Raw genomic sequence first — 16741 nt, 5'->3', positions numbered from 1 at the left:
CCTGCCTGGCCCAAGGTCCCAGCCTCATCCTGTCCCCTAGGCTGAGCTCACAGACCTCCTCTCAGAACAGAGGGCAAAGGTGCTGCGGCTGCAGGCCGAGCTGGAGACGAGCGAGCAGGTGCAGAGGGATTTCGTGCGCCTGTCCCAGGCCCTGCAGGTATGGCAGGTCCCCTCACCACCAGCTGCCGTGACTCCAGGTGACGTGTCCTGGGTCATGCAAGGACAGTCCCCAGTTAGAGGAGTCCTCTTCCCCCTGGCTGGCATGGTTCTTTCCTCTGAGCTCCTGCTCCAGACGTTAAAGCCCCATCTTTGTGTGTCCATCTTTGTCATGGGCAGCCCGGCCAGGCACACGGACCTGCTGCGTGCCATTTACCACCTGCCCTGCCCGCTTCCTCAGGCCGCCCTTCCAGGACCCCTTTCTTCCTTGAACCTGGTGTCACTACGGGATGGGGGGCGGGGCTACATTTGCCCACCGAGGGCCTCTGCTTTCCTCACGGCCCGCAGGTGCGCCTGGAGCAGATCCGCCAGGCAGAGAGTCTGGAGCAGGTGCGCAGCCTCTTGGACGAGGCGCCGCTCAGGGACGTCGGGGACATCAAGGACAGCTGAGGGCCAGCCCCACCCCGGGGAGACTGCCTTTCTCCACTGCAGAGCCAGGAGGCCTCGGCTCTCGGGCTCTCGGGATGGAGCCTTTCCTTCTCTCTCAGCCTGGGGTTAGGGGACAGGGCCACACCGCCCTGCCAGGGCCTCCTCCCGGGAGTGGCTGGGCCTTCTGCTCCCCAGGATGACATGGGTGAGGGTCCCAGCTCCCTCCTGAACCAAAGGTGCAGGCTCAGCCCTGCGGCTCTCTGGCTGCTATGCTGCCTCCTGGGTCCCACCCTGGTGCCCCTGTTCCCCAACCAGACTACCGGCCCCTCCCCTGCCCCTTCCCTAGTCCCAGCCAAGCTGTGGGTGGTGGCGTGGAGCCTTCCTCCACACGTGCGTCCTGGACAGACGGCTGCTTTCTGGACTGCATGACACTAAGAGGCTTGTCCCCAGGGGCTCGAGGAGGCCCAAGATGTGCATGGAGGCAAGGCCAGACTTTTCTGTCATTTATTTTCAATAAATAAGCAGCTCAGCTCAGTCGGTCGCCTTGTCCCTGCAAGCCCCACGTGGCCGGGAAGGGAGGTTTTTACAGGGAGAGGGAGGTGGGTGGCTGGGTGGGGAGGCAAAGGGAAGGGGACATTGTGCTTATAAACAAGAATGTCGAGGGGGATGGGTGTGGGGTCTGTGCCACAGCTCTGGCTAAAGGTGTCACTATCAGGATGGGGAAGAAGGGGCAAAAGGACTGGTTACTTCCTTCTTTCATCTTCTGGATCTGGAAGGAGAGAAGGAAGGGTTGAAGCAGGCGGCGGGAGAGGAAGCGTCCCTCCCAGGCTCCAGGCTCCCACCACCTGCAGACTCACCTGGAGGGTCGCTCAGCAACCCCCATACCCACCTGTGTCCCCAGATCCCACTCCCAACCACTGCAGCCCCAGCGGCAGACAGCGCAGCGCCCAGCCAGCGCAACGCAGCGCAGCTCAGCAGACAGTGTGCCCAGAGGCCGGGCAGTGCGAGCCCGCAGTGAGGGCAGCAGCTACCCCTGCTTGGAAGCGCGGCAGTGGCAGTGTGCGAGCGCAGTGACCTCGGAGGCCAGGAGGCCAGCCGAGGGGGAGAGGGGTCAGGTGGGGGCACAGCAGCTGGGGGCAAGGACAAGAAGGGGGGCGATACCTGTGACACGGTTCAAAGAGATGGAGGAGGGGGAACGGGTTATCCTATGGCCAGAGAGGACAGAGAGACAGCCGTTATTGGGGGAGGGTGGGTGTGGCGGGCCTAGAGGGCTGAGGAAGTGGGGCACCGAGGAGAAGGTGTCTGCACCAGGCATGGAGGGAGGCGGGGAGGAAGGACCTGGTGCGCCTCCCTGGTGGACAGTGGTCCTGCCAGGACCCAGAACACGCCCACCTGAAAAGGAAGAGGGTGGGGGCGGGCGCCTTCGCAGCGCAGAGGGAAGGGGCTGTGCTCAGGGCCCGGGGCTGACAGGGCGCCGCGCCGAGGAGGGGAGCCGCTTACCCTCCAGATAGTTCCGAGCAACGAACTTCAGGAGTTCATCGAGCCCGATGACAGGCAATGAGATCTTGAGGACCATAAGCCACTGGGTCAAGTCCAAGGCCCGGAGCTTGAAGATCATCTGAGGGGGTCAGAGGCAGTGAGGACAAGTGCCCCTCTGAGCACCCAGCACTGCCCAGCCTCCTCCCCTTTGTGAGCGCGTGGAGTCACAGGCTCCGCCGTGGGAACGGGTGCCCGGCGGGGGAGGCTCACCGGCAGAGGGTCCACGTAGAGAATGAGGAAGTGGAGGGACATGGAGAGGCAGATGGAGCCCAGCAGCCAGATGTTCACCCAGGGCGGCATCCGCACCAGGGACTGGTTCTCGGAGAGGCTGCCAGCGGAGGCCGGGCAGAGGCAAGGGGGGGACACACAAGAGAGGTGAGGCGAGAGGCGGGGGCGAGGAAAAGGTGGGGGTGGGCAGGTCCTACCTGTTGAGAGCATTGCACATCTCGATGGTGACCAGCACAGACAAGGCCATGGTCATGGGCTCAGGGGCCTCAAAGATCTCACACTCCACACCCTCAAAGTCGGGATTGTCCTCAGTGCACTGCATGAAGTGAGTCTGCAGGGGGAGGGGAAGGAACGGGTTCCACGGAGGCCTCGGGGCCCCCCTTCTGCTTCCCGTCCACCTCCGTCCTCCCTCTTCAGCCTCCCTACCAGCTGGCTGTAGGTGACGTGAGGCCCATCATCCGCGTACAGGAACCACCAGGCAGCCGCTCCCACAGTGGCCGCACCCACGTAGCCTGCGGTGGAGAAGATGGGGGTTGGGGGTCAGGGCTGGGGCGATGGGAGGCATCAGGAAGACCCATGGCCGTGAACAGCTGGCGGAGGAGGAGCAACCGGGGCAGCTGCACTGGAAGGGCTGGGGTCCTGGAGATGGGTCCATTTGGAGGGTTGGAAAGGATTGTGGGGGGCTCTCATCCTACTCACCCCCAATTGCCATGTAGCGGAAGAAGAGCCAGCCACTGATGAGGGGCTCCTTGGGGCTCCGGGGGGGGCGGTCCATGATGTCCAGGTCCGGTGGGTTGAAGCCCAGGGCTGTGGCCGGGAGCCCATCAGTCACCAGGTTCACCCACAGCAGCTGCACAGGGATCAGGGCCTCAGGCAGCCCCAAGGCGGCTGTCAGGAAGATGCTGCCAGAAGCAGGTGGTCATGTCCGTCTGCTCCCAGACCCGTGGTCCTCCCCGACCCAGGCTGGGTCCTCCTGGGCGCCCCCCCGGCTGCTCACCAGACCACCTCGCCCACGTTGGAGGAGATGAGGTAGCGGATGAACTGCTTCATGTTGTTGTAGATGGCCCGGCCCTCCTCCACGGCAGCCACGATGGTGGAGAAGTTGTCGTCAGCCAGCACCATCTCGGAGGCGGTCTTGGCCACGGCGGTGCCGGAGCCCATGGCGATGCCGATCTCGGCCTTCTTCAGAGCAGGGGCGTCGTTGACCCCATCGCCTGTCTGCGGGGAGAGAGAAGGTGGGACCTGGCCCCTCCCACCCGCCTCCTGCATTTGACCAGGGCCCTCACTCAGCTCTTCCCTGCCAGGCTCCTAGCTCCTGAAGACAACCGTCTCAATGGACCCCAAGCAGACGGCCCCATGCCAGACTCCACCGGCCCCGCCTGGAGGCCTGTTGTCTCCTCACCATGGCGGTGATCTCATCGTAAGACTGCAGATACTCCACAATCTTCGACTTATGGGCAGGCTCCACGCGGGCAAAGCAGCAGGCGCGACGGCAGGCCTCCCGCTGCTCGCTCAGGGGCAGGTCATCAAACTCCCGGCCAGTGTAGGCTCGGTCCGTCACCTCCTCGTTCTCCCCGAAGATGCCAATTCGTCGGCAGATGGCAATGGCCGTGCCCTTGTTGTCCCCAGTAATCATGATCACCCGGATTCCGGCATCACGGCACAGCTGGATGGAGCCTGTGACCTCCTTCCGGGGAGGGTCCAACATGCCTACCACGCCAACAAATGTCAGGTCCGTCTGGGGAGACAGCAGAGCGACAGGGACATGAGCCGGGAGGAAGCACTCGGGAGAAAGGTCTGAATGGGAGAGCTGACGGGCCTGGTGTCTAACCCTCAGCGGGGCAGGAAGCCTTCCGGTTCACACGTCTGCCTACAGGCTTGGCAGTGCCACGCCCATTGTCAGTGGCAGACTGTGTCTTTCACCGAAGAACTTGAGCTGGGGGTGAGGGTGGTGGTTTCTGCTTTCTGAAGGGCCATTCACTTGGTCTACAACTTGGAGCAAATCTGTGTGAATGGCCATGGCAGAGTCCCCTCCATAAAGTGAAGGGAGTGGACTTCGGTGCTATTCCGAGAGCCAGTCCACTCGAAAAAAGGAGCCTGTGCCAGAATGCAGGCCGATGTGTGCTGCGTGCGTCAAGAAAGCCACGATGGAGACGTGTCCGCTGCCGAGTATGTGCGCGGACTTCTGCTGTGTGCTCGTCGCCTTACCTCATCACGGACAGGTGCACGATCACACGCAAAGTGGCACTAAGGTTCTTTCAAACTCCTGTGCTTCTAGGACCCGGGACAAAGCAGGAAAGGACAGGGTGGAGGAGGGGGTGAGGCAGATGACGCTGGGACAGTGGGATTCCATCTGCTCACCTCGTAGTCCATAAATTTGGTAGAGTCTTCCAGGATCATATCCTCTCGCTTCGGGGGGGTGTCCCGGGTGGCCAGAGCCAGGCAGCGCAGGGTGTCCCGGCCAGTGCCCCACTCCTTGATCACAGTCATGATCTTCTCCTTCATCGGCCCTGTCATCGGCACCCGGGTGGTACCAACTCGCACGTAGGTGCAGCGGTCGATGACCCCCTCGGGGGCACCCTAGGAGACCAGACCAGCACTCAGAGACGACTGTCTTCTTCCCGGGGCACAGGGAGGGCAGGGAGAGGAGGGGCTCGGGCCCAGACAGAGAAGTCTGGGGCACATTCCGATGTCTGACCTTGACAAACATCTTGTTGCCTACGGCTGCCCGGGATTTGGCTGGGGAGCAATAGACAGACATGGACTTTCTGTCCCGGGAGAACTCCAGGGTGAATTCCTTCTTCATTAGCTGGCGGATCACCTGTTGAGAGGAGACAGGAAGCGGGAGGGCAGACATGAGGCTGGAGGAAAAGAGCGCTGACGCTGTGCTACAAGGGAGGAGTCCCAGGCATAATCAAAAGGCTGTGGAGGACGCGCGGACGCCAGGCTGTCAGCTGAGTGGCACCCACAGCACACCGGGCGAGAATCCCACGGCCACTGCGTTACAGTGCCTGGCTTAAAGCACAGCAGAAACAAGATGGACAGTGTGGCACTGCCCATGAACAGTCAGTGATGATGGCATGTTCTATACTAGGAACGACCGAGCATGGGAAATGTGGCTGGTGCAACTGCAGAACCGAGTATTCACTTAGGTTTATTTTTAATTAATTTACATTTAAACAAACACGTGTGCTTCTAGAGGCATGTGCTTGGGACAGTGCAGACCTAGTGCCTGGCATGAAAGAATAAGTGTTCCATAAAAATGAATGAGAGCCTGTCACCAAATGCATCATGGATATTTCTCCATAAAAGAAAATAAAACTAAACTAAAGATAACCATAATAAAATAAAAATAAGTTGATGTTTACCTTATCATTTGTGAATTTTTAAAAAATTATCATTTGTAAATGATTAAAATAGGTATCAAATATCTATGAAACAAAAATAGATCCAGAGACACAGAAGCATCGAATAGACCATCCAACCTCAGAGGGAAGGGGGGTGGGGAGGGGTAAGAGATCAATCAAAGGACTTGTACGCATACATATAAGCATAACCCATGGACACAGTAGCGGGGTGAGGGCATGTGCTGGGGGTGGGAGGGCCGGGGAGAGGTCAACAGGGGGAAAATGAAACATATGTAATACCTTAAACAATAAAGAATTTAAATGAAAAAAAAGAGTGGTGATGGTTGCACATCATGAATGTATTGGAAGCCCCTGAAATGTACACTTTAATGGTTAAAATGGTGAATTTTGTTATGTGTTTTTACCTCAATAAAACAAAAGCAGAAAATTAAAAAAATGTCTCCTGACATGTATATGAGCATCTCGCATATAAGACTGGGTGCTGTGGGGAGCAGAACACCCCAGAGGAATTCAGTGTAGACGCTGAGTAAATATTAATAGCAAGAACTCAGTGAGGGAAACAGACCAAGGGGAAGTGAAAGAATGTGCAGTGGTCACATCTCGCAAATCCGAAATCAGGTCTCAAGAAATAATTAAAGCAAGTGTGTTTCTAGAGACAAAGGGGTAATAACTGCCCCGGTGGTTTCTGGGTCCAGCTCCATCCCTTTTCACTAGGGCGGGGCAGGAGGAAGTGATCTTAAACCAAGAAGGGATGCTGCAGCTCCTGGCCCAGGGCAGCAGGTCCTTTCAAAGGCAGCCTGACCAAGAGAAGCTGAGGAGAGGCCACCAGGGCCTCCCCAGCCCGACAGGGGGCCTCTGCTTCCTGAAGTTCCTGGGGTCCTGCCTGGCCCAAGCGATGGGGGTGAAGCAGCCAGACTCACCGAGTTGCAGGCGTTGGCCCTCTCCACCTTCGAGAGGCTTCTCACATCCGTGTTGAACACATTCATCTTCTCCACGAGGGTGGTGAGTGCCGTCTCGGTGGCCTCGCCTACCTTCTCATAAACACCTTTGGCCTGAGAGGGCAGAGGAGGAAGAGGAAGTAGGTGCCCGGGGCTCCTGGCCCCTGGCTCCCACCAATCCCACCCACCTTCCACCTAGAATAGGAAGGAGCAAGCCACTCCCTTCCCCTTACACCGAGGAAAGAACTTGCTACGAGGGACCCCTTCCCGTGACCCCTGCCTGGTGACCTGGTGAGGACGCCTGCGCCTGAGCCAGCTGGCGGGGGAAGGAGGGCTGCTTTGGGAGTGTCAAGGTTACCTCATTGAAGTCCAAAGAGGAGTCATTGCAGAGGGCACAGATGGTGGCCAGCTCCACCAGCCCATCATACTGCCCTGCCCGGACTGGCTTATCATTCTTCAAGCTGGCAGCGGGGTGGGGAGGAAGGAAGGAAGAGAGACAAGTGGAGAAGAATAGGGAATGAGATGTAGAGAGAGCAAGGGGACAGCAGTGAGGCACAGTCGGGGCAATGACAACCCACTTGGAGATCAGGTGGGACAGAGAACAAGGTCAGGGAAGGAAGAAGAGAGAGAAAGGAAGACACAACTAGAGGGAGCCCAGGGAGGAAGGGGGGTGTGCGGAGGCGTGAGGAGCTGGGACGCTGGGGGACTTACACCTCTCCTTCAGGAGCGTAAGTGGAACCAGTGATGGAGAACTTGTTCAGCACGCAGGAGTCTCCTTCCACCTTGTCGATGACAAACATCTGCAGGAGAGAGAGGGGTCTGTGCGGACGCCTGGCTCCCGGCCCCTGAAGGCACCGAGGGGCCCAGGCTCGGAATGTCCCTTTGCCCGCCACCTGCACAAACCAAGTGAACTTCCTCCCAGGCCCCGCCTTGCCTCTTTTTCCTCCCTGCACCCTCCCTCTCCCCCCACGCCCCTGCAACCTTCTCAGGACGGGCTACTGGCCTTCGCACAGAAGTGAAGGCGTGCACCCTAAGTGGTGGGGACTGGAGCTACAGGCCCCTGTTCACACAGGACCATAGGTAGCTCCAGCCTCTGGGGCCAGATCTGCTAGTTTTGCAGGAACAGTTAGAAATTCGGTTATTTTCCTATGAAATCTCTGGACTTGGAATGTGGGCAATGAATTCATTTTTATGAAACACGACAGGAGCTCAGCTGCACAAGCCTGGGGCCTGGCTCTGGAGCCGGTGCTGTGGAAGGAGCAGCATCTGCAGTGCTCAGCGGGGAGCACGCACTGAACCAGAGCAAGTGTGGAGGGACGGCGTGAAGACATGTTCCGAGACAAAGCGGTCTGTGGTCAAGGACGTTCGGGGGACTCGGGGCTGAACAAAGTGAAATCCACCCTCTTTACAGTCAGCCTCCTCCGAGGCTTTCCAATGCCAAGGGGCCTGTGGGCCTCCCCAAGGGGCCAAGCGTACAGCCCTTCCTCCCCTGCTCTGACCACAGAGTCCCCAATCCCAGAACAACAATTTCCATTTAATGGACATGCTATTCCAAGAGCTCTGTTCAGGTCGGGGATTCTTGGCCAGGGGGTCTGTGAACTTTGATGGCAAAAAAAAAAGAAGAAGAAGCAGCAGCCCTGGCCAGTATCTCAGCTGGTTAGAACATCGTCCTGATACGCCAAGGTTTCAGGTTCGATCCTGGTCACGGCACATACAAGAATCAACCAATGAATGCATAACTACGTGGAACAGCAAATCAACATATCTCTCTCTCTCTCTCTCTTCTCTCTCTCTCTCTCTCTCACCAATCAATTAAAAAAAATGCTCATACTTAAAGAAAAAGAAAAAAAAGAAGGCATCTTTTATTTTCCCTCTGACATTTAGCATTTCCTTCCAATTATGAATGCAGGCAATGAACCACAGCTTCAACATTACGGCAGTTCTTAGACCCACTGCCAGACTTGCTACTTAAACGCATTAATAAAGAAGCAGAAGTGTTACCAAATTGCAAATCTGTTTTTAAAATATTTTGATAACTGTGCTTAAATCATTGGTTTCTTCTGTGATCTGCTCTATTTTTAAAACAGAATCCTAAGTATTTACTTTATTTAATTTTAAAATATATTTTTATGATTTCAGAGGGAAAGCGAGATAGAAACACCAATGATGGGAGCGAATCATTGATTGGCTGCTTCCTGCACGCCCCCTACTGGGGATGGAGCCCACAACCCAGGCATGTGCCCTTGACAGGAATCAAACCTGGGACTCTTCAGGCTACAGGCAGATGCTCTATCCACTGAGCTAAACCAGCTCGGGCCCTAAGTATTTATCTTATACATTAAAAATATTATACTGAGAAGAAGTCCAGCCTGCCGAAGAGCCTGAGGCACAGGGAGACGGAGAGCCCTGGTTTGGGAAATGCTGCTGGAGATGCGAGTGGCCGGCTCCCAGGGCCCGGCTGTGACGACCATTCTGGAAGGCGGTCGAGGGCACAGGCGGCAGCTGGGCCAGACAGACTTGGGTTTGAAACTCAAATCTGCTACTTCTCAATTGGGCACTGAGCCTCCTCCTCTGGAAAGCGGGGTGAGTGAGACAGTGGCCCGTCGGGGCTGTGTGGGGGACTAGAGGTAGCGCAGGGCAAAGTCTGGCCGGGGCAGAGGGGCCTCTCGGGTCCCCTGCAGAGCTCGCAGGATGGCACGCCCTCTGCCCTTGAGCATCTCCTTCCAGGTCAGTAAGAAGCGGTGAGTGGGGAAGGGGGAACCCTATCTGCGGAGCCTGGTTTCGCTGGGCAGCGCCTGAGCGGGAGGGCCGTGCTTCTGACCTTGCAGACCGACATCTGGTTGGTGGTGAGGGTGCCTGTTTTGTCGGAACAGATGACAGAGGTGCAGCCCAGGGTCTCGACGGAGGGCAAGCTCCTCACGATGGCGTTTTTCTTTGCCATCCGGCGGGTGCCCAAGGCCAGGCAGGTGGTGATGACTGCAGGCAGGCCTGGGGGGTAAGTCGGAGTGAGGGGTCAGTAACGGACATGGGCAGGAATGGCCCCCGGCGATATCAGGCCCCATCCCTGGAACCTGTAGATGTTACCTTATTGGGGAAAAGAGTCCCTATTGACGAGATTAGCAAATGGGGCGAGAGACGGCCATACCTTCTGGAATCGCAGCCACAGCCAGGGCCACAGCGATCTTAAAGTAGTAGATGGCGCCACGGAACCAGGAGCCCCCGTGGACGGGGTCGTTGAAGTGGCCAATGTTGATGAGCCACACGGCCACGCAGATGAGAGAGATGACCTTGGAGAGCTGCTCCCCAAACTCATCCAGCTTCTGCTGCAGCGGGGTCTTGTCCTGCTCTGTGGCGGCCATTTGGTCTCGGATCTTCCCAATCTCGGTGCTCACACCAGTCGTGGCCACGATGCCGATGGCCTTGCCAGCTGCAATGTTGGTGCCCTGGAAGGTACAGACAAGGCAAGGAATCAGGCAAAGGACTCCGACTGCGAGACTCATTTCTTTTCTCTCTTTTTTTTTAAGGATAAAAAGAACCTTTATTTTTAAGGATGGAAATGGTTATTTGAAAATTTAAACAGCTAGATTATACAAGATCTTTTTTTTAATTGATGTCAGAGAGGAAGGGAGAGGATAGAAACATCAATGATGAAAGAGAACCATTGATTGGCTGCCTCCTGCACGCCCCCTACTGGGGATCCAGCCCACAACCCGGGCCTGTGCCCTGACAGGAATGGAAACCGAGACCCTTCAGTCCGCAGGCTGATGCTCTATCCACTGAGCCAAACCAGCGAGGGCGGGACTCATTTCTTCTCACACCGCCACGTCTCGCCCAGACCTGCTGCCCGCATGGCTCACCGAGAAGAGCATGTTCTTCTTGTCCTGGTTGACAGCTCGGGGGTCAGGAACAGGATCTGTGTGCTTGATGACAGACACGGACTCGCCTGTGGAGAAGGGGGTTTTCAGACGACACCCCACACTCCCCGGCCCTAGCGCCCCCGGCGCGGCAGCACAGGCCTGGTAAGGACCGGCAGTGATCCTGGAGGAAGTCTGGACTCTGGGAGCAGCCACTGGCAGCAAACGGGGAACTCATTGCCCTTCGAGTAAGAAGACCCGGACCCACGCCTCGGCTTCCCCACTCAAAGCTGCACGTCTCAGGTCACCTAACCTGTTCGCTCCTCTGTAAACGAGGAGGGTACCAGGTCCACTTAGGAAAGGTCCTGGTGAAGTCAGTCAGCTGTCTGGGTGCCATGCACTGCCCATGGGGGGGCAGGCCCCTGGGAGGGAGGCCCGCCCGTGGAGCCTGCCCGCCCCTCCCACCCCACCCCACCCCCGTGAGCAGTGCATGGTACCAGGCCTCGCCTCCTGGGCCGTGGGAACCCTCGCTGGCTCTTCACCACCTTCTGTCCCAGTGGAGACCCAGAAGCAGCGGTGTTTTAAGTGCATCTGAACCTTGTCTTGTCCTAGAACCTATGGTTCCTTACTCGCGGGCTTTTGCGGAGACAGGATAGTTCCCTGGGTGAGTGTGTCCGTATGTCTGTGTGGAAGGGACGATCAACGGCCGCCTGGAGAAGGGGCACGAACGCCCCGCCCCCTCCCAGACCCTTGTGTTTCAGTTTTGCAACGTGAACAAAGCTGAGCAGAGCTGAGCTGCTGCCACTGCGGAGCCAGGAAGGGCCCTGTTGCTGGGTGTTCTCTTCTCACCTGGAATCGCATCCCTGTCTGTCCACCCGGCTCCTACTCGCCCATCCTCCCCCCTCCCCCAAGGCACCCTCCCACCCCGGCCGCCACACCTGTCAGGATGGACTGGTCAACCCGGAGGGTGGTGGATTTGATGGAGAGGATGCGGATGTCTGCAGGGACTTTGTCCCCCACTGTGGAGAGAGTAGAGAACAGTGAAGTTAGTTGAGAAAGTATTTTTCTTCCTTCCCAAAAAAAGCGCAATTTTTGCCCAACTACCTCACCTCATCCTTCAGGTCTTGGAGAGGTCACCTGGGCTGGGTGCCCACCCTGGGCTTGAGTCAGGCCCTCAGCATGTGCTCCTGTAGCCCCAGCATCTCCCTCTTAACACTCATGCCACTGTCCCCCTCGCTGAAAGCTTTTCTCCCCACCGGGCTGTGAGCCCTGTGAAGGAGGCCTGGCAGCTGAATAAATGTATGTTGAATGACTGAAGGGAAAATGAATGGCAGGCAGCACAACAGAGAGGCGGGCCAGTGAGAAGGCGAGGCGGAAAGGGCAAGAAAAGAACTAAAGGCAACAGGGCGAGTTGGAGAGATGTGTGTCGGGGAAGAGAACGGAGTGGAACAGCCAGGGCAGTAGGAAGAGACAGGAGATATGGGAACTGAGAAAAATCAGCGTCAACCAAGACTGAGGGTGGATGGAGCAAGAAGCAGGAGAGAGTGAGTGAGAGGAGGTGTGAGGAGGGCAGGCGCGGGAGGGGAGAGAGGAGCGGCTGAGGCCGAGGGCACAGTCCATTGGAGAAGGCGCACATCGGAAGCGTGCTGTCCAGTCTGAGCATGTGAGGGAGGGCGGGACGGGTGAGCGCACTGGGAGATGGCGGAAGAGAAGGGGAGGTCTGCAGGGCGCGAGGAGAGGGGGACGGGGAAGCCACACAGCAGTGGGCTGAGAAGTTGTGGGGGAGGCCAGAAGGAAGGGTCAGTCCGGGAAGCCCATTGGGGAGGCTGCAGGCGGACGCCCCACCAGACTCGAGGCCTCTGAGGAGGCTACGTGTCTGTCGGGCCCTGTGCCTGACCCTGCCTGGTCCTAAGGATGGTTCTGGGGACAGGGTCCGACTGCTCTCCTTCCCTTGTTTCTGAGGTCCCTCCTCCTGTGCCAGAGGAAGCTGATGGAGGAGGGACAGGGTTGGCCATGGAGTTGGGCGGGACACACTGTCACCCAAGTCGAAGCGATATTTATAGACATTCATGGCACAGACTCCAAACTGTCACCATAGCAGGACAGCGATGGGGCACCGGGGTCTTCAGCCTGCCCTCCCTCCCTCTCTCCAAGTTTCCCATGGTGGCAACGTAGGTGTCTGGGAGGGAAGCCCACTGAGGAAGATACGTTCCCCTCTGCCAGGGGCCTGGAGATGTGGGGAGGCCTGTGCAGGGCAAATATAAAAACCGCTGAAGGGGGCAGAATCCCAGTAATCTTAGCCACCCAGCCCCCACCTCCCGTCGGGCATTAAGTGTCCCTCGCACAGAGGCGGGGCCCTCCTTGAGCTCTCCTCCCAGGTCCCGTGTTCTCGGCTGGGGCTGAGTTTCCCTTACATGGTCGGGGGCTTGAGCCTTTGGCCCCCCTTCCTCCCTTCAACCCTCGCTCCTTCCCCTTTGAGGCCTCAAGGGCACAGAGAGGTCAAGATTTAAGGCTGACCAAGCTTGGGGGGTGGAAGGAGGGGAGCCAGGCCTCGGGAGGGGGTGGAGATGGGGCCATTGGCAGGGACCGGGCTCCACCTGTTGCTTGCAAGTACTGGGTGAGAGGCGGGGGAAAGGGGGTCTGCCTGCAGCCTCAGGGACAGGACTGGCTGTTCCTGTGAGGCTCTCGCAGGGAGGGGGTGCTGCGGCGACAGTGCCCTGGGGTGACCTCCTGAGGAGTCTAGAAGGAGAAGCAAAGACTCCTCCACCCTGGCTACCTCCTGGACCCAGAATCAGGAAGTGACCAGTCCTTGCCCCCAACATATACATCTTCTTGGCCTCGAACCCAAGGCCTCCTGCTCTGGACCACTCCATCCCATCACTCACCAGCCACCTCCACAATGTCCCCGGGGACAATGTCCCGAGCCTTGATCCTCTGCACTGACTTCCGGTCAGCCCGGTAGACTTTCCCCATCTCGGGCTCATATTCCTTCAGGGCCTCAATGGCGTTCTCTGCATTACGTTCCTGGGGTACAGGGTGGACGACAGGAGGAGCATCAGAGGGAGGAAGGTTGTGGGAGGGGGGGGACTCCCTGGGGAGGGCTGGGGGGTGGAGTGTAGAGACGGCGGAGCAGGAGCCAGAGTCCTGGGGGCAGTGGGATCTCACAGAGGAGGAGGGAGGCTCTGCAGCCCTGGCTCCTGGCACAGGGAAGCAGACAAACCCCAGTGTGTGTGTGAGGAAACTCACTTATGGCCGACACAGTTAAGGGGCTTTTAGGGAGAAAAGAAAAGAGAAGGAAAGAAAACCCGGAAGCAGGGGACAGGAAAAGTAAGGGTAGTAAGGGAAGAGAAAGAAGAACTCAAACTATTATTTACTGAACTCCTTCTATACGCCAGGCACAGGGCCAGGCACCTCCGCACTCATCACCTTGTTACGTTTCACCATTCTGGGGCAGGACTACTAGCCCCGTTTTATGGATGAGGAAACTGGGGTTCAGAGAGATGAGGAACTTGTCCAGGGCTATACAGCCAGCCAGTGACAGTAGGAGCAACAGGCTCCCCCTCTTTCCAACACTCCGCCCCGTGTGCAAATGCAGCAATAGGACCGGAGGACAAGGCCAGCCCAGGGGAAGTGATGGGGGGGGGGGGGGGGAGGCTGGCCTCCTGCTCAGTGTCAGGATGGGAAGGAGTGAGGTGGGGTCAAGGCTAACCTGCCAAACCCCCACGATGGCATTGGCAATGAGGATCAAGAGGATGACAAAGGGTTCAACGAAGGCAGTGACGGTCTCTTCACCTTCCTCGAACCAGGCCAGCACCTGGGAAGCAGGGAAAGGGAGAATGACGAGCTGGAGCCCCTCCGACAGGCGAGGAAAGCAAAGGAGGTGAGAACACGTGCAGGAGCAAGCGGCAGGACCACGGGGCACTGCATCGCCCACGGCGTGCGTAGGGCTCCACACTCCAGGCCCGAGCCACGCGAGCACTGCCCTGCTGATGCTCACCGCGCAGGCGGGCAGACACGCACAGCTCAGGGCCTGACAAGCGACGCTTGCGGGTTTCCCTGACGGAGCTGTTGGCTTGTAAACAAAGCTCAGGAACACCAGGCCGACGACCCCCACAGCCACATCCATCCCATGGGAGCCAAACCCCTAGGAGAACCCTCGTGGTCCTCACCTCCTCACCGGCGCCTGCCCACCCACACCCCTCCCCCAGCCAAGGCTGGAAGCTCCGATTTCATGAGGGAGCAGGAGAGGGGATAGAGTTACCCGCCTCCTGTACACACCCCACCCCAGCTGTTGCCTCTGCCAGGCAAAGGCGACAGCCACAGGCAAATGTCAAGGAGCAAATCTGAGAAGGGAGAAGGAGGCCCTGCCAGCTAGTGCTCAGGGGCCCGCGAGGCCTCCACTGAGGAGCGGGGGACAGGGAGACGTGCGCCTACAGAGTCCTCCTTCCATCGGGGACTAAGTTAAGGAAGAAACTCTCCAATGCGGGGTGGACTGCTGGGAAGGTGGGTGCCAGGGCCTTGAGGAGGGGTCAGCCTGAGGCTGCGAGGGGCCAGGGAAGGTCAGCCACGCTGGTGAGGAGGGGTCTCAGGAGCTCCAGCCCTGATGGGGCGGGAAGGCCAGAGGCAGGTGAGGGGTCACCCTCGCACCAGCAGCTCTTTCCCGCCTCTCGGAGGGAGTCTGCCTCGCCCAATCAGCGCCAGGGGGCGGGCCAGGGGCCCGAGGCTGCTCGGGGATTGGTGGAATGGCGTGTGGGCCCCGGGCCGCAGGGAGCAGTGGTGCCTGGGGTGGCAGCAGTCTCCGAGCTGGGGAGCCCTGCGCTCAGGGGGTAATCCGAGCCTTCAGAGCCCTTGAAGCTTCGGGAATGGCTTAGCTTCAGTGTTTTGGCTGAGAACACCCTTAAAGCTTAAAATAAAACCTGCCTGCGGGGTGTGGGAAGGACAGAGGAGGACGCACACCAGTCCCGCCCCACCCCCTCAGTTCTGGTCTGTAGAATAGGATGCTGAGGGCTTGGACTAGAGCAGCCTCTGATTCGAGCCAACACCCAGCACGCTCCCCAGATCCCCCACCCACACCCCCGCCCTCCCCCATGCCCTCCCGCACTTACAAAGGAAATGCAGGCGGCCAGGAGGAGGATCCGCACCAGGAGGTCTTCAAACTGCTCTGCTACCAACTCCCACAGGGACTTCCCTGGGGGGAGAGGCAAGGGGAGGCGCCCCGGGCTCAGGTCTGGCGGATGAACCGCTGGGACTCCGGGTGCAAGCAGGGGTCCAGGGACTGAAAGTGCCCTGACTTCCAGCCTGGAGCTGTGAGGCTCTGGGGTGATGGGCAGGCCACTTGGCACTTAAGAGAAGGGCGGAGGGAGCTTGCCAGGCCTCCAAAAACAGGCTCCTTCCTCCAAGTGGTGGGCAGTTGTTCAAGGGCTGGATGCCTCAAGGAGAAAGTGCCTGGAAACTTCTGCCCCCAGCCAAGCTCCAACCTTTGGGGAGGGGTATTTGCCCCAGGAGTGAGCAGGGAGAGGGCAGGGAGAAGGGAGTGGGGCACAGAGGGGAGAGCGAGTCCAGTAACTTACCTTCCTCAGCAGGTAGCTCTACCCAGGGAAAAGAAAAAAAAAGGACATATTCATTTGGGGTTTAGTGTAATGCCCCCACACCCTGGAATTTGTGACTAAGGTAGGAGAATCAGGCCATCAACAGGGCATCTGAGGCTCACCAAGGTCACCCATAAAACCTCCCAAACTCCGGGTCTCAGGGCCCCTGTCTGCCAGTATCCTCTCCCCCCACCCCCCCGTGTAGTCATTGGACCAGGGCCCAGCTCTTCCCTAAGTCCCCTGGAGGGAGAGGCTCCCACGCGAGTGTGAGTGTGTGCGCCTGTGTGTGCGTGTGAGTGGGTGCTGCAGGCCTGCGATAGGGCATTGCCAGCTCTCCAAAGGACACTTACCATTGGGGCCGTATTTCTCTATGTGCCGCTTCACTTGGTCGGGGGTGAGGCCTGTAGTCTCGCTCACCCCAAAATAGGCCAGACATTCTTCTGTGCTCTTGGAGTGTGCAGCCTCCATTGTGCTCCCTTCCTGGGGGCCAGGGGGCGGCGTTCCTTCTGGGGGGGTTCCACGTGTGGGGGGCCTTCCTCAGTGTGTTCACCTGCCTGTTTGTCTGGGTTTCTTCCTTTTTGTCTCCTGCCCCCCCCAGATTTTTCTTCCCTCCACCAAGCTCTGACCCCCGTCCCACTTGC

General features: G+C 58.5%; 2 protein-coding genes across 3 annotated transcripts in view; one reads left to right on the top strand and one right to left on the bottom strand.

The window, feature by feature from the left end:
- Positions 1-1119, top strand: part of RABEP2 (rabaptin, RAB GTPase binding effector protein 2) — a 13090-nt gene extending 11971 nt beyond the window's left edge. For both annotated transcript variants that reach the window (XM_054714544.1, XM_054714543.1), the window contains 2 exons: positions 41-157; positions 505-1119. In XM_054714544.1, coding sequence (XP_054570519.1) covers positions 41-157; positions 505-606 — 219 coding nt within the window. In that variant the 3' untranslated portion in view covers positions 607-1119. The remainder of the gene's footprint in view (positions 1-40; positions 158-504) is intronic.
- Positions 1074-16741, bottom strand: ATP2A1 (ATPase sarcoplasmic/endoplasmic reticulum Ca2+ transporting 1). Its single transcript, XM_008157695.3, has 22 exons — positions 16451-16741; positions 16083-16100; positions 15618-15700; positions 14222-14326; positions 13398-13536; positions 11451-11531; positions 10516-10601; positions 9804-10101; positions 9480-9646; positions 7370-7458; positions 7017-7119; positions 6641-6772; positions 5051-5173; positions 4714-4932; positions 3755-4090; positions 3350-3570; positions 3052-3254; positions 2779-2864; positions 2550-2683; positions 2335-2452; positions 2086-2203; positions 1074-1354 (listed from the first exon to the last, which is right to left on the bottom strand). Exons 1-22 carry the CDS (start codon positions 16566-16568, stop codon positions 1329-1331), a joined length of 3003 nt encoding a protein of 1000 aa, XP_008155917.1. The 5' UTR covers positions 16569-16741; the 3' UTR covers positions 1074-1328.

Source organism: Eptesicus fuscus, chromosome 4 (genome assembly GCF_027574615.1).
Source record: "Eptesicus fuscus isolate TK198812 chromosome 4, DD_ASM_mEF_20220401, whole genome shotgun sequence".
In the NCBI taxonomy this organism is placed as follows: Eukaryota; Metazoa; Chordata; class Mammalia; order Chiroptera; family Vespertilionidae; genus Eptesicus; species Eptesicus fuscus.
The sequence above is the reverse complement of the archived record's forward strand: the minus strand, read 5'-3'. Positions and strand labels throughout refer to the sequence as shown.